Raw genomic sequence first — 20,360 nt, forward strand, 5'->3', positions numbered from 1 at the left:
AGGTTACAGAAAGGCTTAGGATTCTGAGGTTTGTATTACTGTCTAGTTTTGTTCTATTTCTTTTTTAGTGTAGCAAACATTGTCATGGTCTTAATAAAATACAATTCCTTTCTGTTTTGTAGCCAGCTGGTGGTTGTGAGGGGCAGCACCCTACTCATCTAGAATATGTGGAGCAGCAAAGAAAGCTTGAAGATAATTTGGAGTTGCAGAGGCAAATTGAGAATGAGGCTAAAGAAAAGTGCCTTGCTGAGCAAAATAAGAACACCAGTGGCACCAGTCCAGAGAATGTATAAAGCGTAGATACTTCTCTGGAGCCATTCGACTTGGGAGTTGTTTCAGCTTGTCATCACTCTATGCATAAGAAAGGTGGCCCCATGGATTCAATACTGTACAGTTACTGACAATGATAATGATAATGAACAAGAAGGATTTTGTGACTCAGAATATTGTTTTAATCTCTGAGGAGATCCCCAGGAAACTCAAATGTAAGTTATGCACATATGGTGCCTTATCCAATCCCATATAATAAGCTATGAACATATACTACATTTTCCAAGCCATTATATTAAGGGTATAGGTGAGCTGGCTGATTCCATGATGATATCAGAAAATTTTTGTGGTTACAAATGGACTGGCTACAAACTACTGCTGAATCTCGAATTATTTCTGAAGAAGCTTCTCCTCCTCGGTTAGGTCTTGTGGCAGTATACTGACAGGGGTAGAACCCTCCGACTCAGAAGATTGGATTAGAATTTGCATAACAATTGTAACAAGGACCAAGAAGATTGCTGAAAATGCAATGCCTTCCCATGAGGATAGGAGAGAAGACCATTGAAAGAATATGACGATGCAGTAGACAAGGAGACATATCCAAGAAATCACAACCTGTTTGCAGAACAAAATGAGAAAAAGGATAATAACATTACTTTTGTTCAAATTATGAGACTGATATCTTACAAACAAAGACTTTTTGGGTCGACCAATGTCTTGCTGTTGTAGGTCACTGAATGAGTCCTTACAAAAGTATCTCTCCAGTAAAGCATCCTGGTCGGTTAGAGAAAAGGGAAAAAAAATCAAAAAATAAATACAGATAGAAAACATCAAACATTTATATACATTTATAGCCCTTCAAAATTTGGCACACTCCTCTTCTCAACAAATATATTAAAACACCAAATTGCATACCTTCGTCACAAATACATCTTTACACCATTGTGCGATGCCATCAACCGTCTCCGGCAATTCCTGCATTGAATGTCTCCTGATTTGCACCTTTACCTGTAAGATTAAAGAATAATGACACTTATTATTAACATGAAAAGGATATTCTCATGACTTTCTTGCCACAACTCCCTATAAGAAAATGAATAGTTAACAATGGTTCTCTGTATTAATTTTTTTCTAACTTCCCCAATATACCACATAAATTGGTGCCAAAAAGCTGAAATTTTTTGAGAAGAGCATTAGTCTTCTAAATCAAGACTGGGCCCCAATGACCCACCTAGCCTGCTCAGTATAAGATGTCCATCTGTTGTTTGCTACTAGCTAAAAGCCAATGAGACTCAGTTTGTGAATGTCAGTTAACAGGAATTTTCTTTTGGTTTCTATAGGGTTCAAATAAGCATAACCACTAATCATTTATCAGGTCAATTTATAATTTCATACTCAGAAATCAATTGATTACAATATTATCAATAAATATTAGGATGGTAAATGAAGTTGTCAAGTCTTTTGTTTTCCTACCACAGAAGACTGCGCTCTAAATATTCTCAACATTGTAGGTGGATGCTGATTTCTAGGAACGGCCACCGTACAATCATAAATTGCTGGAACAAATGAACGCATATGACTTACTGCTGAAACAAAACCCTGAAAGCAATTTAAATCAATATCAAAAATACATACTCCAACTGACAGGAAAATAAATAAATATATATATATATATATTTGATAAGTAAAGTATATTCAAAAGGCACAAAGGGGCGCAACCCATAGTACACAGGACGTATACATGAAGCCCCTAATTCAAAGAAAAAAGAGAGCACCTATCTATAAAATCAAAATAAGAACACTCATGCATAAACTGAAATTTATCTCTCCACATAAACAATGTTTGTAACATCATTCTTTTCAAATGCATCAAATCAGTCTCACAATCTTCAAAACAACGTGCATTTTGTTCCCTCCATACACAACACATCAAACGCAATGGAGCCATGCGCCAAATCGATATCAATGTCCGATTACCCTTTTGCCCCCTCCAACTTCTCAACATATCTTTCACCGACCGCGACATTACCCACTCCACCCCAAACATTTGCAGAATCGTCCTCCACAATTCTGTAGCCACCATACAATGCAGAAACAAGTGGTCAATGGACTTTGCAGAAATCTTACACATAAAGCACCACTCAATCACAATAATGTTTCTCTTTCGTAAATTATCCAAAGTTAAGATTTTCCTTAAAGTTGCCGTCCACATAAAGAAAGCAGCTCTCAGGGAGACCTTAACTTTCCAAATACTTTTCCACGGAAATGAAGACTGAATAGGACTAGATAAAACCTTATAGTAAGACTTTACCTCAAATGATTTATTTCGCGTTGGAATCCAACACATTTTATCATCTCCCTCACTTCTAACTTTAAGAGTATACAACATCTCAAAAAATCTACTAATCGCTTCCACCTCCCAATCATGAACTGGGTGAGAAAACAAAATATTCCACAGAATTGTGCCATTTTGTCTCTGCATATTCTCCTCCACCCAAGCATCCTTGCCTCTAGCCATGAGAAACAATTCTGGAAAAAGAGTCTTCAAAGGAATCTCCCCACACCACACATCATGCCAAAACAGAACTTTTGAACCATTCCCTATCTCATATCTCACATGAGTTGCAAAAGCATCCCATCCCCTCCTAATACTCTTCCAAACTCCAAAACCAAAAGAACCCCCAACCTCCTTAGAGCACCAACCACCCTTCATACTTCCATATTTGAAATCCACCACCTTTCTCCAAAGAGCATCCCTCTCCAAAGCATATCTCTATAACCATTTACCCATCAAAGCTTTATTTTATATATATATATATCACACAATAAAGTCTGTGTGCTAATAGGAGTGGCAATAATCTTACTAAGATTACAGCTCAATTAAAGTTAGACTGGTAAGCATTTGAAAATCAAGGCACTTCCCCTAGGTATGTTCCACAGGAAGAGAAAAAAAGAATACTAACATGAACTCCAGCCTGAAAGGAAAATCCCCTTAACTTTCAAACACGAAACAACATACACTTATATCACCAAAAATGATTTCGTATGAAAATATTACAAAAGTTTTCAGCTAAATTCACCTTAGTGCGAGGAATCAAAACATTTCTAGGAATAGGCAACCCTCTTGAAGCAGCATAATTTTGAGCTGCTAATAGCTTTGCTTGTGTAAAGCGCGTTCCTTCCACAAAAAGAGCCAGCCAGAAAGGCAATGAAAAATCCTCAAGCTGTCGAAAACCTGACTGCAGCACAAAACCATATTTGATATGAATGTGACACAGCAAACATGTATTCAAGTCTCTTCAAATGCATTAAAGGGTACCTGCAATGTGCTTTCATCCTTGGCCCAGTTTCTTTCTAGAAAAAGATAATCAGAAAACCACATTGACCAACCTATGACCTGCAAAAATTTACCACATTCTTTGTCCCTTTATCATCAAAGAAACATCATCTCTAACCTATGACTCAAAATAAGAAACTTAGCCAAATAATTACACAAACCCAAATGGAAAGATTTACCTACAATGGACACTAAATTCTTTCCAACAATGGACACGAAATATAATTTTCAATTAACTTATCGAATTAGCCATTCCTCTAAACAATTTCCACAAGTAATGCATTTAGTTTGATGATTTGATTCTTCACAACAACAGTGATGATGATGGAGGTAATGGCTATTCTAACTGTTTAGAAGAACTAGGAGGAGAGCAAACAAATATTTCAAAGTTAGCAATAGTAAAAAATTTATCAGAAATCAGAAGAGAACCCAGAGTATCACATTGGAAAAGGAGTAGAAAATAAGTAATAGAAAGTGAAGTATACATAAAGATATCATCAATGACATGTTATAGTGTAACAGAGTTGCAAAATACATAAATAAGGGAAAATCTTAAATCTATACTCGGTTGCTTAGAAAACAGACATGGAAAAGGGAGATTAATAACTTAGGTCTATTGTTCTTTCAGCCTCTAGAAAATGAAGTTCAACTTATTTAAACCAAATAATTCGCTCATGCTTTAGTGCACTTCATTGCAAATTGGGCTTCCTCAGGTCGCAACTACCAAAAGATTTAGGATAAAATTATTTTCAGTCAAATTGATTAAGGTGATCAATATCTCAAAACTAAGTTCGTTTTCTCTTTCACTTCATCAATTATATCTATCATACTTATTATAAAGCACGCTTACCAAAATATAAATATAAAAGATTGAGAAACCGTTTCATAAACTATCTTCAGTTCCATGACCTTCATCAATGAAGCTGGAGTTGCAAATTGCCAGTGCTACCCAAATAAAATCTTAAACATAGGATCTAACTAATATTTTTTATTCATTCCTAAATGACTAGTCAAATTAAAAAACAGAGGAATACAGTTTAGATTTAAAACTCACAGGGAGGCATTTGGCTGCTTTTTTCATGATGGCTAGTGTACTACCAAGGCAACCCGAGCGCTGTCATGAGCAACACCAATAAGAGAAAGAAAAGGAGCAGTAAGTTAAGCATGCGTAAAAGTCACAGTTTCTATATAATACAATTTCAAATGAGGCCTAAGGAGTATATGACATGCACATGTTCTCTGAATATTCAAGTACACCTGATGGTTTTTAAATGCTCACCAGCTATTATAAGTTTTCGGATAAATTCAGGTTCATTACAAGGAACAAAATGTGATTTAAGAAAAACTTAGTCTAAAATAATAGATAAAGCCAACTTTTACCTCCACTTGCGCTTTCCCAAGACAAAGGGAGAGGGTAGAAGTGGTTTTCTAGAAATTGCATATGGACACACAAAATTGTATAAGAGTTGCCTCAAAATTAAAGTTCTCAAGGGTAAGCTACCTGAGCCACAATCCAACCAACAAGCCAATCAATGTCGCTCCTATGATTGCATATGAGAAGTGCATGTTCTTTACCTGAATATATCTCCAATAAAAGATAATTTACTATATGTTAGATTCGCAACTGTTTTCAGTTAGAGTTTCACTATGAACAAAAAGGGGGAAAATAAATATTTTAGCTTACCCATTAATTGAAAGGTTTCTGAATCTGTGTACACCTCAACCTGCATCCAGAAGGTCTAACTAGTTAGACTGCAATGTGGATATAAAAACCCAAGTAGACGCAAATGGTGAGGAATTCTAGGCATGTAAGTGAATCAATATGCAAAAAAATAACCACAACTATATCACATGATTCAGAATAAACTTTGAATCTCCAAAACCATCATAGTTTTGGTGTTAACGGAGAATGTAAGCAGAATTTTGTACACGAAAAATAAAGCAACACAATGGCATAATTACTTTCCATACTGGCAAGTTAACACGATGAAGACATGAAAAGTGATTTTTTTTTTTTTTTTTGTCTTATTTTGAGGTGCATATCTTTTTCTCTCTTGCTTCCTATTGTTAGTGAGGTCCATCCAAGCTTCTATGGAGCTTTTCTTTTTATGGAAACTCCAAATTTTCTTCACTTATATTTTCCTCCTCATCCCTGGATTTTAGGAGCTTGCCTACTCCATTTCCCTATTTGATATTTTCTCTCTTTACTTAGACCTCGTTTGGTTCACAGAATAGATACTGGAATGCATGACTATTCCAATGGAATAATCATTTCTTTATTTGGTAGGGGTCTATTCCTTAGAATAGTTATTTCAATGGGAATAATTATTCCCTTACGAAGAGGAATACATATTCCTCTCAAAAATGAGAGGAATAGGTATTCCTAAATGAATAGACTACATTTTCCAGGAAAAAAAAACCACTCATATTATTTTCTATTTTCTCTCAATTATTTTTTTTTAAAAAAATATGATCCTAAGTGAGGTGGTCGGCCAGCCACAGATGGAGCCGGGGGTGGTACGACCACCCCCTGTGCATTTGGGGGTAGCTAGGCCACCACCGATAGGCTTCGGGGGTGGCCTAGGCCACCACTGATGGGTTTCGAGGGTGGCTGCGACCACCCTCGATGAGAATTTGGGGGTGGCTTGGCCATCCACAGAAGAGAAATAATGTGGGGGTTTTTTAATTTGATTTTTTTAAAAAAATAAAAATAAAAAAATAAAAGAAATAATGTGGGTTTTTTTTTTTGTTTTTTTTTTTTAGTATTTTTGATTCGATTCCAATTAAAGTATGTGTTAGGAATAACTATTCAATTCCACTCTCTTTCATGCCGAGTAATAACTATTCCCTTTCCCAGTGTAATACTCATTCCGCAAACTAAACGAGGCCTTACTTTCATCGCCTCTCTTCCTATGAAACCCCTTACAATTTTGTAGGCACTCTTTAAAGTTGGGAGGATTCACAATTGACCTGGGGTGCTAGCCTCATAAATATGTGGTATACCTATGTGTTGAGCATTAGCAAATAATTTACTTATTCATGGCAACTCTGAAAGAGGAGTATTCTCTTTCAGGTTTTGATGCCTTTGGACTATTTTATTGCTGCTAAAAAAAGTAAAGGGTTGATTTGCAATCTTGGATGTTTTATATGTCAAGAGCATGGAAAAAAAAAAAAAAAAAAAAAAAAAAAAAAAAAAAAAAAAAAAAAGAAGATAAAAATGTGTTTCGAAGAAAACCTCCTCTAGCAAAGAGGTCACTCAAAATGGCAACTTTTGGTCTTAGTTACTATGCAGTATAAGGAGAAAATGTAGAATAATTGAGGTATAGATTCAAACTATATTGTTCCTTATTATATTTATAGTAACAATACGCTTTAAAAATAAAAATAAAATAAAAAATAAAAAAAGATAGAAAATGTAGAATAAGTGAATTCTCTTTCTAATTCTCCAAAATTTGCTCCATATGTTATGACAAATTCCTAGTTCTGGCATGTAGTCTCATGCATGGGAAAACAACTTCTACAGTTAATGAATATTAATGTTTTTCAAGTGCAAAGGAGGATTTAGAGAGAGAAAAACAAAGAAAACTGAGCTTCACAAATATAAGCAGAGCTAGAACTTTGGAGGAAACAATCTAGAATTTACCAATATGGAGGCATCTATAGCATCATTCCATAGGGTTGGCAATACGAAAAAAAATTTGGTTAGAAGTGTCAGTACGTTGTTATATTAAGGCTAATAGTGTTAGTATGTTACAATATGAAAAAAAAAAAAAAAAAAGAAAAAAAAAAAAAAAAGAAAGAAAGAAAAAGGAAGAAAGAAAAGAAGAAGAAGAAGAAGAAGAAAAAGAAAAAGAACAAAGAAAAAAAAGAAGATTTTTATTTAATCATAACTATTTTAGAACCACACCTAATACCAAACGAAATCACAACTTCAAAAAAAACAGATCCTTAATGTGGACTATATGAGCATCTGGGAGACTGGGATGCAAGGTGAAAAATATGGGAAAAAGATGCATATAAATAAGCAAATGTATAAACTGTTCTAAGAAAGAAATCCATCACCTTGACACCAGCCCACCAGTCAATGAGCCATATAAGCTCCAACCACAGTAGCTCTGCAACTATTTTGTTGATCCTTCTATACATATTTTTCGATAGCGGACGAACAAGGATGAAAAAAACTGCCTGAAAAGGCAAATCTATAAAAGCTGAACAAATGTATGAAGTAGGGCAAAACTATAAATATACTGAAGCGTTATATTTCATATGAAATAAAGATTTTTATCTTCTATCCCATTCAGTGGTAACATTACAGAACCTCTTTCCGAGAAGTAAACAAAAATCTCATTGAAAATAAACAGAAATGGATGACTAAAGTCAGAAGCTGTGCACTGTGTCCCCCTAACATTACAACAAAAAATTGTAGAAAATTCAAAAATAAAAAATAAAAAAATTCCAGAAACACAAACTTAAGCCTATCAATAGAAACCTCAGACCCTCAAAAGTCCAGTCTCCCACCATATGGTCCAAGTGAAACACAATGGCACCACATTCCATACTATGCTTCTAAATAATGCAGGCTTCCTTCTCCAACTCCGTAGTAGAGCAACCACTGCCTTTAGCATAACCCATTTAACACCAAATAGCACAAACACAATAGGCCACATATCTTTGCAGCTGTGCTGCACTGCAAAGCAACAGTTTATCTACCATTCCACCAGTTTGCTAATACATACAACAAAAGTCGATAATAATCCTCTTTCGCTTTATCAGACTATCAACCCTAAGAACATTTGTTTTCTTTGTCATTCTTCTCTTTCTTTTACCTTCTTTTTCTTTTCTTCCTGGTGGGGATGGGGTAGAGGAGGAAGAAAGATATATTGGGGCAAGAAAAAACAATAGTATAAAATAGAATATCGAACCAAACACCAAGGTAAAATCTGATCCAAAATGTCAAAGATGAACATAAATTACTAAGTCATAATAATTGGTTAAAATGTGAGGTAAATAAATAACTATAATAAGATGTATCGTACTTTGCTATTTTCCTAAGAGACGGTTAACAATCCTAAGACCTAAATCGCTTAAAGATAGCAAAAAGGTATCCTATTGCACTCACTTAAATGACAAAAATTTAGTAAATTTAAGACATAAAGTTGTTGTTCTAAATGAGAAGGCCTACTGGTAAGATAAAGTTGGTGAAGTTTTGCTCCAACCACTATCAGTAGGTATGATGACAAGTAAAGTAAATAATGAAAACATCACGTAAAAGTTTGATCTTTCTTCAAAGTGAATGTGTTGTAAGTGAAATGGAGAAACTGCAGATAATGTGTTACTTCACTGCTCAACTGCTATGGAGTTAGGCGCTTTTGCCTTCATGATTTCGGGTGTGAGATGGGTTATCTCTAATTGGTGCTTGTGCTGCTTCAATGTTGGTGAAGGAACCCTACTTCATTCAGGAATAGAGCTTGGAATGTGTTGCATTGACTATACGGCGGCAAAGAAACAGACAGACTTTTGAGGGCAAGAGGCTTCTATTGATAGAAACCTACTTCATTCAGGAATAGAGCTTGGAATGTGTTGCCATTGACTATACGGCGGCAAAGAAACAGACAGACTTTTGAGGGCAAGAGGCTTCTATTGATAGATTCAAATCCCACTTTTTTGGATGTCATTAAATGGAAGTATTCCATCAACTTTACAGGATTTTTTTACTCATGGTATACTTGATTATTTTTTGGAAAGAAACTTTAGCACAGAGCCTGCATAAATAAGTAACATCCTCTGTTTTCCTATACTACCTTCAATTTTTGTTTTAAAAAAATTATTTTTCTTATGAAAATAAAAAAGAAGTGGAAACCTCAGTGACCGAAGGGTGAAACTATAAGAGTAGACTAGACAGAAACTATACATAGGGTGAAATGTCTGCAATGTGGATCCAAATGCAAGCAAAGGTGAAAATCGTTGTGCACTTGGCTATTTTACCAAGAGATATTCAAGAAACAACTTCTTATGTTATGTAACCCCAAACATAAGATTATGTTTTATTCAAAGGTCAGGGTTTAATGAACAAGAGAAAGCTATCTGATAAATTAAATCCCAATTATACTCCTTGTTTCCTTCATCTAGCAAAATGATCTTCTAGCTAGTCTCCCCCTTATGACCTTAGATCATAGTGCCAAACCATGTAACTTATTGTCTAATCTTAATTTCTTCTCCTTGCTCTTCTTTTTCAATTGTTTTCATTGCCATAGTACTTTTTAGCCTAATTAGCCAATAAAAGAGTTCTTTTATTTCCTTATCTACACATGCATCATACAAACTTAATAAGGAACATGTTTGGAGAATTATCCAATGTGTTTCATAGGAAATTTATCTCCAAACTTCAAAGCCCACAGACAAAAATGCAGCCATTACAGAAATTGCAGCAGTGTATATGATATTGAAAATTTTAAGAACGGCAGCATATTTGTTCCCCTAGTTGTGGTAATAGCTCATGTTTTCTCCAATAAACCTATTTTAGATCATGGTTTTGTAACCTTTAAATTATACTCAAGTGACAACTGGACCATTCAATTCTGAAGGGACTAGCATATGCACCCCGCAAAATTTAAGTCATCTTCATGATGACCCCATCAATTATAATATCCGCTATAATTCATTTCAAGCACTCAACTTTTCTGTAACAAGGGAACAATTCGATCACCATGGAACTTCCTAGTGTACCAATCAGCAAGAAGTTGGGAAATAGCTTCAATTGCTTTCATTTTATTCTTTTTTCCAATGACCCCACTGATTCCAAATGCCAGTCTAAAAGTTTGACATAGGTGAAATACAATGTAAGCATTTAATTTTTGTGTAAAAACCAATCTGCCTTGAAGTTGGGAAATAGCTTCAATTGTTTTCATTTTATTCTTTTTTCCAATGACCCCACTGATTCCAAATGCCAGTCTAAAAGTTTGACATAGATGAAATACAATGTAAGCATTTAATTTTTGTGTAAAAACCAATCTGCCTTGAAGGAAAAAAAAAATAATGATAATGTGACAACAATAACAAGAAAATGATGATGATGACAACAATAACAATGATTTGAAAGTATTAATTAGCATAAAACATCGAAAGAAAAAATTGTTTTCAGAACCCCAAAACCAAAGAATTAAATAACATGTTGGAACATTGACATGCACACAAAAAAACCAAATGGGTATTATCACAAATACCTGAATAAGATTGACAATGAGGCCTGAGAGAATGAATAGCATGCCCAGAGGAACAACAACAAGTACAGCTGGGATCGCCATGCCTTGTCCTACCTGCTATGGGGATGGGGTAGAGACAAAAAAAAAAAAAAAAAAAACAGAGAGATAACTGCAAAGACAGCGAGAGAGAGAGAGAGAGAGAGAGAGAGAGAGAGAGAGAGGCATTTGGGGCTCTCAACGAAGAGTTCGTTTTATCGTTGCATGAAGCGCTCAGTTTTTGGCATCTGATATGCTTTGCATGCGCTTTCGCCATTCTGCAATTCAGCTTTCAAAACCCAACCACGTCGCTCGCTCATTTCGTTAAAAGTCCCGGGGTGGAATTATAATTTTAGGTGGGGCGCAAAATTAAATAAAAAACAATTAGAGGTGAAAAATTGGTTTTAAAAAGATTATAAAGATATTTTGAAAAAAATAAAAATAAAATTAGGGAAGGAAACACATTGACATGCAATGCACTGGAACACATTGAAAGCCCTCCAACTCCAAGCTTTAATATATTTCCTCTTATATATAATATATTAATAGATGAATAATATTATATATTACATTTTTATCACACTACTATCATTATATATTACATTTTTATCACACTACTATCTTATAATAATGGGTGTGGCTGTTTCAATCAATTTTTATTTTTTTTTAAAAAAAATAATGATTGATTTAAAAATTAATTGAGAATGTCACATCAACATTGTGAGATAAAAATATTATTTTTAGTATTACATATTAAAATACTAATCTTTAAACTGTGCAATGCATGAGTTATTTGCGTCAAAGACATTGACATGCATATCAAATTTGAGATAAATAATAATTTAACGTGGTATTAAAGTAATCGTGCTTAAAATTAATTTTAAGCAATTTATCAATTTTGTTTGTCCACAACCTATGCATTTTTGTTGTTGAATAATTCGAAATTTATATTATTTATTAGATTTAGGAGTCAGTCACATAAACTCATATCAATCTTTTTTATATACCTCACATAATGGACAATGTAGAATCTCCTCTTATAAAAATTACTATATAATAATAATAATTATTATAATGAAAAGGGAAGCTTTTCCTAATATATTTAAAATGTTATTCACGTTACTGTATCCATATAAATAAACATTTTTCCTTTTAATTGTTAAACTACATGACAAAAATGTATTTAACAAAAAAAAAAAAAAAAAAAAAAAACTGCTTGTTTATTTATTTTAAAGTTGTTCTTTGTCTTTTTTCTTTTTCTTTTTCTTTTTTTTTTTTTTCTAGAAAAAGAGAATTTAAAGCTTATTCAGAGAGAGAGAGAGGGTATATAGGAGCGGTGGGTGATTTGCGCGCAGTCACAACCCCACCAAGCATATACAAAGGCAACAACAGTGATGGCAACGATGTCGTCTCAGGGTTACCACCAGCCAACTACGGTGGAGGAAGTCAGAACTCTCTGGATAGGTGATTTGCAGTACTGGGTCGACGAGTCCTACCTCCATGGCTGCTTCGCTCAGACCGGCGAGGTCCTCTCTCTCTCTCTCTCTCTCTCTCTCTCTCTCTCTCTCTGTGTTTGTGTAAATGTATGTATTTTGTTATACTTGTATGTAAGGAAAATTTGATGCTTGTCTTCAAATTCAGACACCCAAATGGAAGTTTTAAACTCCCAGTTGGTTATGGGTTGTTATCTTGTCTTTCGCTTTCTTGATGTGGGGTTCTTAGGGTTCCTAATGCTGCTTTGAGTTTTTGATGTTTCTAGGTGGTAGAGGGCTCGGGTTTTAAAATTTTCAATGGCTTTTACATGTTCACATACTCAACAAAAAAGGGTATTTGTTTATTTTTAGTATGAAAAATGAGACTTCATTGTTCGGTTTATCGGGTTTCGATGTGAGGGAGTTGTAAGTTAATTTGTGATTGGTGTTTAAAATTTGGGTTCTGAGGGTTCCTAATGCTGCTTTGAGTGTGTGATGTTTCTAGGTGGTAGAGGGCTTGGATTTGAAAATCTTCAATGGCTTTTACATATTCACATACTCAATAAAAAAAAGGGTATTTGTTTATTTTTAGTATGAAAAATGAAACGTCATTGTTCGGTTTATCGGGTTTCGATGTGGGGGAGTTGTAAGTTAATTTGTGATTGGTGTTTAAAATTTGAATTTTTCTTAGTTATCAAACCAATTGATTACGGTATATGTATGAATTCGTGATTACTTATGGGGTTATGTGAATTATGGGCATATACAAGTTATGAATGCGTGTTGGGGCAACTTTTGCTTTATATATAGGCTATATGAACTTGATGGGATTCAGAGTACCTTTGTACTTTGTCTGATCATTGTGAACTTGGTCAATAGAAGAAAAGGAAAGGTCTCGACTGTTATGTTGTTATTGATTGAGAAGAATATAGAGGAAGAAAATTAATCGTCAGTGGAGTCAAAATTGTTCCATGAGTCGCCGCATTTTGTGTTTGAATGTCATAAATATACTGAGAAAGTTTCTACATTTTCTTAGCAACCAAAGACCTCTATTGTGAAGAGTGACTATTTAAGTTCGTAGTGAAGGAGTGTTTCAGTTTGAATACTTCAGGATAGGTCTCCGTTTTTCAGATTGGATTGGACAGAGGGTTAGTGCTTATTTACAGTTGCTGTGGGAATAATCTGAGTCTTTAAATTAATCGTACTCCGAAGGTTGGAGTTTAACTGAATTACTTGGCATCTCTTAGCTTATCAAGTTGCGTTGTATGCATCCCTTCTCCTCACATGGATCTTTTCGGAAGTGTTATGGGCCTTCTTTTTTTTTTTCCATGCATATGTAATTTAAAGTAACTGACCATTTTTTTTTATTTTTTTTTTTTACTGGTAAGTTAAGCACACACCCAATGGGGACTTGAACTCACGACCTCACCCTCTCCCTTGCTACAAAGGGAGGAAGTACCATTTGAGCTAAAGCTCATTGGTAAATAACTGACCATGTTTGAGAATAAGTTTTATTAGTTTTAATGTGAATCAGGCTCCATTACGGATTACTGTTGAAAATGGGTCAGTGAAGCATAGTGACTAGTGATTTGAAAACATGAATGGTAAAAATCATTGTAAACACTTGCCAAAATGCCAGCTTGTTCAGTGATGTCACATAATGTTGCCTTGGGATTCATAAGTTAGTTAATGCTAGATGTCATGAGGTGTTAAACTTTGACAATGCGGTTATTTTGTAGTTCTGTAGCATGGCGGTGAAAGAGATTTTTTAAATTTTAAAATGGACAAATTTACTCTTTTCAGGTAGTTTCAATAAAGATTATACGTAACAAGATCACTGGCCAGCCTGAGGGTTATGGTTTCATCGAGTTTGTTTCCCATGCAGCAGCTGAAAGGATTCTGCAGACTTACAATGGGACTCTAATGCCTGGAACTGAGCTAACTTTCAGGTTGAACTGGGCTTCTTTTGGTATTGGGGAAAGGCGTCCTGATGCTGGGCCTGAGCATTCTATTTTTGTTGGGGATTTAGCACCTGATGTTACTGATTATCTGTTGCAAGAGACCTTCCGAGCTCAATATCCATCTGTTAGAGGTGCCAAGGTTGTGACTGACCCAAATACTGGGCGCTCAAAGGGATATGGATTTGTTAAATTTTCTGATGAGGCAGAAAGGAATCGGGCAATGTCTGAAATGAATGGTGTCTATTGCTCAACTAGGCCAATGCGTATTAGCGCAGCTACGCCGAAGAAAACCACTCCTTTTCAACCATATCCTGCAACTAAAGGTGATATATATCATTTTAACTTTCATAGAAACAATGTCATGTTGCAGTCTCAGATGACCCATTTTCTTATCTTCATAGATTCTTTTTGAAAAAATTACATTTAAGCCCCCCAAACTACCAGCTGTTTTGGAAGTAGCCCCCCAAACTACCAATAAGTGCCAAAAAGACCCCATTGTCGAAATATTTTCATAATTTGCGCCTTACGCTTTCAATAAAACTTTATTTACTTAAAAAAAAGAGTCATTTTTTCAATTAAAAAATAATAAAATTTAAAACAATTTAAAAATTAAAGAAAAAAAAAAGTATTGGGGTGGCAGAACCACCCCCAAGGAGCAAAGGGGTGGTTTCGGCCACCCCCAAGGACCAAGGGCTATGGGGGTGGGTTTGACTGGCCGATCTGGGGGTGGCCAAACCCACCCCCAGGCCAAACAAGGGTGGCCGAGCCACCCCCAAGCCTCTTGGGGGTGGTTTCAGCCACCCCCATTTTGGCCCTTGGGGGTGGCCGAACCACCCCCATGGCCCTTGGGGGTGGTTTGGTCACCCCCAAACTGGCCTTGGGGGTGGCAAAGTCACCCCCATGGCCAAAATGGGGGTGGCCCTTTTTTATTTTTTTATTTTTTTATTTTTTTATTTTTTTTTTTCATATTTTAAAATTTTCTCTGTTTGTTAATTTGTTTTTAATTTTATTATTTTTTAATTGAAAAAATGGCACGCGGCAAGGGTATTATGGGAATATTTCGACAAATGGGGTCTTTTTGGTAGTTTGAGGGGCTACTTCCAAAACGGCTAGTAATTTTGGGGGCTTAAATGTAATTTTTCCATTCTTTTTTGACCATGTTATGTCCATTGTCTGGAAAACACTACTATCTTGATGGAGATATTTTGTCATGAGGTCTCACTTGACAAACTTCCCCTTCCTCTTAGATTTACTGTTTTATTATCTTGTGGTTATTAGTTGAAGTAAATTGTGATGAAATAGGCTGGTGATGTACTTGTCTAGAGAAATTGAGTGACAGGTGCTTGGGACCCTCTTGATTGTGTTATTATCAATTTAGTACGTCTTTGATTTTGGTACTCAGGCTGTGTATACCAATAGAAAATATAGTAGTTCAGTATACTTATGCTCACTTTTTCAACCTGTAAAGCATGCCTGCTGCATTGAAAAATCTTCTAGGAAAGAAGCAATGAATTCTCTCTTTAACTTAATGGTTCTTTCATGCGAAGGTTTTTCCATTTGTTTAATCTCTTTTTTCCACAAGAGTTTTGCTATCGGGGAAATGTTGCCCTCTTGAGAATATCACAGGCAAGTGCCCCGTGAGCATCCATATCACACAGAGAGATCACTATCCGATTGAAGATCCACATCTGTGTATGTATGTGAGTGAGAGAGACAGAATTTTCTGCACAATTTCGTGGAACATAGGTAGTGGTTATGATCGATTCAATGGAAAAGAAGGAATGGTTTGTATTTTTCGTTGGGGATTTTCTGGAAAATTCTTTCAAAGTCGTTGGATCCTTTTCGTACTTCTAAAGAAGTATCTTTAATTTCTTCATGCTTGTTCCAAGTTCAAAAATTTAAATATTGATTAAATAAATAATACATTTTGCAGTAAATATTTTTCTGCCCATTTTAATTTCCAGGGTTTCTTCAACCATTCTTCTTATGGCTAGATCCAATCTCCTGGTCCCTGCTGTGTTAGAGCCTTTCTATCGATTGGTCCTGTCATATAGCTCCAACAGTATTCTCTGATGCATAGTCCCTGTCTATTGGTGTTTCTACTTTTGCTAAGGGTAGCAGTGCTTTGGGTATTACCTTTTGCATTCCAATGATAGACCAATATTTTAGGAGATATTGCAGTCGTTGCTAGAGGGAAGATATTTCCAATAATATTTCCTATCTGAAGTATCAGAGTGAAGTTCTCAGACAGAATTAAAGAATGTCAATTTAGCATTTTGAAGTGATGATGAGATCATCTACTTGCTATGATGTGTACACAATACAATTCTGTTGGATAATCTTTTTACTGGATTTCTCTGGGTGGGAAAAGTTTTCTGGTGGAATGTCCTGCTTGTTGACCTCATCTGAGTTTGTCTCAACTTTTAAATAGTCTTAGCTAGTCATTGTTTCTTGTGGATATTGAGGGAACAATTGTTTCAGGAATACTTGACGGATCCAATTGTATCTTTAAGTGTCAGATTCTTCAGCTTCCTGAAATATTTAGCATTATTTGAAGTGTTTAGTAGGCATACCCATGTCCATGCCCTTGCTGGGGTATCTGGCAACAATGTTACTCGTGCGGTTAAGAAAAGGGTCTATATAACCTTTTTTTTTTTTTTTTTAAATAAAAAGCCTCTTTGTTCTATCAAAAGTATAGTAGCTTAAGGTGTCAACCTGAAGAAAGATAAAAATGAATAACAGTTGGAGCTTGGACAAGGTATCTTCTTTCTGCTTTCGGTTCCTGTTCAAGTACTGCTTTATTTTCATATCTTGCCTACATAGGAGATGGGTTTTGTCATGCTTGAACCATGTGTTTCATGCTCAATTTGGTTTTCTAATACTATTTTGGGCCTGATACGTGCTCTTACCTGTGCACTTTTCTAGCAGCGGTATATCCAGCTCCATTGTATACCACACCAGTGCCTACGCCTCCAGCAGATTCTGATGTCAATAATACTACAGTAAGTCAGAGATACTGAAGTCTTTTGGGTTTTTATGTCTCATCTCTTATTCATACTATTTTTTTTTTCCTATTGCAGATTTTTGTTGGTAACTTGGATCCTAATGTCACAGAAGAGGAGTTGAAGCAAACCTTTTTGCAGTTTGGGGAAATTGTCTACGTAAAGACTCCTGTGGGCAAAGGATGTGGTTTTGTACAGTTTGGGACAAGGTTTGTTAATTGCTTGTGTGTGAAACCTTTACTTGATTGCTCTTATAATTTAGACGGTGGATGTAAAACTTTTCCATAATTTCTTTTTGCTGATAACGTCTCATGCAGCTACTAGCATACCAATGAACTTTTCTTTTTCCCTTTTCCTTTTTACCTTCTTTTATAAAAGCATTGGTGGTTATGCTAGAATGTTGACTTATTATAGGATAGCCCTTACAAGTCCATTTTGTATAGACAAATTGAGATGCAAAAATATGAAGCATGGAAGAATGTAAGAAAAACTTGTAGTGCAAAAAGTCAACTCTATAATTCACTCCAAATTTTTTTCTGAGTCTTTTCTCTACTTATCCTTTTCTGTGGTAACGGGGTTCCTGATTTCTGCTACGTCATTTGTTTATGTAGAGCATCAGCTGAAGATGCCATCCAAAAGATGCAGGGAAAGATGATTGGTCAACAAATTGTCCGCATTTCTTGGGGTAGGAGTCCGACAGCTAAACAGGTGATTGTTTTTAGAGTGATGCTAGGGAGCAGCACTTTTTCCGAAATTCATCCGGAAAAAGTATTGCTCCATGACACATTTGTAATTTACTGTTCCATGAATAATTACAAGTGTCTTGGAGCAGCACTTTTTCCAAATAAATTCTGGATAAAGTGCTGCTCCCTAGCATTAGCCTTGTTTTTAGCTCTTCTCTATTAAGTGCTTACTTTGATTCAGTTAATAAGGATATTGTTGCTCATGTCTGCCTTGCAATGTAATGCTTTATTTCAAAGCCAGGAACACCTGAATAAATTGAGACTTAATGTTACAAACTTCAGGTAGAATGGCGGTAAATTAAGCCATATATTGTCTTAGTAGCAGGAGGGAACAAAGAGTGAGATTTAAGGCCTTTATCAAAGAGCTCCCCAACTGTCATACCAACTTTTATAAACATGATGAATTTTTGTTTGTATTTTTGTAATTTTAACTACATTTTACTGGTAAGGCATGGTTTAGGTATACATGAACATAATGTCTCCGTTTACCTCTTGTATGGTAACCCACTTGTATTGTACCGGAATTTCTCCCCATGCGGTTAATTTTCCATATACATTAATCTAGCCTTGACAAAATTTTGGTACTGACTTATAGGACTTACCTGGTAGCTGGGGTCAGCAAGTAGATCCGAGTCAATGGAGTGCTTATTATGGTTATGGACAAGGCTATGATGCCTATACTTATGGGGCTACTCATGATCCATCATTGTATGCGTACAGTTCATATCCTGGTTATGCACAGTACCCTCAGCAGGTAAGTTGATGTTATTCCAAAACAATTTTTGTTTCTTCTCATGGGCTGCTGTATTAGTCAACAGAAGTAGAACCATTTGTTCTTTTTATGGCCAAGACTTTGGCCAAGTGAGCCATTGTTTCTAGTATCAACTAAGTTTGTGCTGGAACAAGTGAAAGTGAACAGCATATATGAATTAAGTTGTTAAGCCATGAAGTTTTTTCTTGATAATTTTAAAAATGTTGATGAGAAAAATGTGAAATTAGAAATAATTGACTTTTACTCTAAAATTGGGTTTCGGAATATATATGGTCGTTCATGTATTGTTATTACCCTTCCTACACATGAGAATCAGGTTTTGACTATTTCTAAACAACCATGTATAGTTATTGTCCATCCCACATTTTCACTTAACAGAGAGAACACATATTGAGAACATATTTGGTTGCCTAAATGGATCACAAGTTTCTTGAAAATGACTCTATGCCTAAATGGTTCTTTTCTAGGTTGATGGTGCACAAGATGTGGCTGCTATGGCAGGTGCTGTGCCAGCTGTTGAACAAAGGGAGGAATTATATGATCCCATGGCTACGCCTGATGTTGATAAGTAAATTCTCTTCTCAATTGTTTGCAATATAAATTTAGGACCAAACCACAAAAGATTAATATCTTGTTTATTTGTTTTGTATGTTGGTTGCTAGGTTAAATGCCGCTTATCTCTCTATTCATGGAAGTGCTATTTTAGGGCGGCCCTTATGGCAGAAAACCTCGTCCCTGTCGCAGCAAACTTAGGCTTCTCTAAGATAACCTGTTTGATATTCTGGTTTTGTTCCATGTTTCCTGGAGCCCTGACAGAGAACAGAAGCTTGCAGTTTGACATGATAAATTGCAGCCTGGAGAAAAAAACATTCAGTATATGCTTCACTTTGGTGCACCATCGCCACAGTTGGACTATGATGTTACAATCTGGAGTTGAAACAGCCGGGATGTGCTTGAGTTCAGTATAACATGCCCTAGTGGATTTGAGCTTTTTATTTTTCTTTATTTATTATCATTTTTTGGTGACACTTTCCTTTTATTTGCGTTGTGGATGTTGATACTGGAAGAATGACTAATCAGCAGAGCTCTTTTCAAGCATAGGAATAGTTTGGACCCACATCTAGACTGTTGCTTGTTATGTGTTGTCAACAGCAGATTATTTGGCTCCTCTTGCATGCTGCTAATTGTATCTTTCCAAGTAGGTTGGCTTGAACCAAGCTACTATTCCTGGGTTTACTGGTTATAAATAGCTCGTTTCATTTGTGATTTTCCCTGAATCTTTGAAGTTTAATATGCCTTTCCCATATAACGAGATTAAGCTACGAGGTCAAGACATCATTGGTTAGTTTAATAAATAATCTTAGCATCGTTGCTTGATTGTTTCTATTTTTAGGGGCGTGCACCAACCCAACTGGGTCAAAAATATCCACCCTTCCAACTTTCAACTCAACACCTCGGGGTGCCGAACCGAGTCGACACCGACAACATTTGTTTGGAGGTCGGCTTGGAAGTTGGAAGGCAGTGGCCACTAGGCAGAACTAGTGGCCAATGAAGGTGGTGCTCAC

General features: G+C 35.7%; 2 protein-coding genes across 4 annotated transcripts; one reads left to right on the forward strand and one right to left on the reverse strand.

Annotated features, from left to right (window-relative positions):
* Window positions 1-544: 544 nt before the first annotated feature.
* Window positions 545-10,957, reverse strand: LOC133877558 (1-acyl-sn-glycerol-3-phosphate acyltransferase 2-like). Its single transcript, XM_062315908.1, has 11 exons — window positions 10,831-10,957; window positions 7,670-7,792; window positions 5,292-5,331; window positions 5,109-5,182; window positions 4,662-4,721; window positions 3,590-3,667; window positions 3,351-3,509; window positions 1,744-1,869; window positions 1,186-1,278; window positions 958-1,044; window positions 545-885 (listed from the first exon to the last, which is right to left on the reverse strand). Exons 1-11 carry the CDS (start codon window positions 10,909-10,911, stop codon window positions 661-663), a joined length of 1,146 nt encoding a protein of 381 aa, XP_062171892.1. The 5' UTR covers window positions 10,912-10,957; the 3' UTR covers window positions 545-660.
* A 1,201-nt stretch (window positions 10,958-12,158) lies between these two features.
* On the forward strand, window positions 12,159-20,064 carry LOC133877557 (polyadenylate-binding protein RBP47B'). Of its 3 annotated transcripts, none has more exons than XM_062315905.1 (8): window positions 12,159-12,371; window positions 14,121-14,601; window positions 17,204-17,280; window positions 17,359-17,489; window positions 17,892-17,988; window positions 18,619-18,777; window positions 19,263-19,363; window positions 19,458-20,064. In XM_062315905.1, the coding sequence occupies exons 1-8, from the start codon at window positions 12,240-12,242 to the stop codon at window positions 19,546-19,548; spliced, it is 1,269 nt and encodes a 422-aa protein (XP_062171889.1). In that variant the 5' UTR covers window positions 12,159-12,239; the 3' UTR covers window positions 19,549-20,064. The 3 variants fall into 3 exon arrangements, with proteins under 3 accessions (XP_062171889.1, XP_062171890.1, XP_062171891.1); XM_062315906.1 differs by having other exon boundaries at window positions 12,160-12,371; window positions 17,207-17,280; XM_062315907.1 differs by having other exon boundaries at window positions 12,232-12,371; window positions 14,203-14,601.
* Window positions 20,065-20,360: the final 296 nt, after the last annotated feature.

The sequence above is a fragment of the Alnus glutinosa genome, chromosome 9 (genome assembly GCF_958979055.1).
Source record: "Alnus glutinosa chromosome 9, dhAlnGlut1.1, whole genome shotgun sequence".
NCBI lineage: Eukaryota > Viridiplantae > Streptophyta > Magnoliopsida > Fagales > Betulaceae > Alnus > Alnus glutinosa.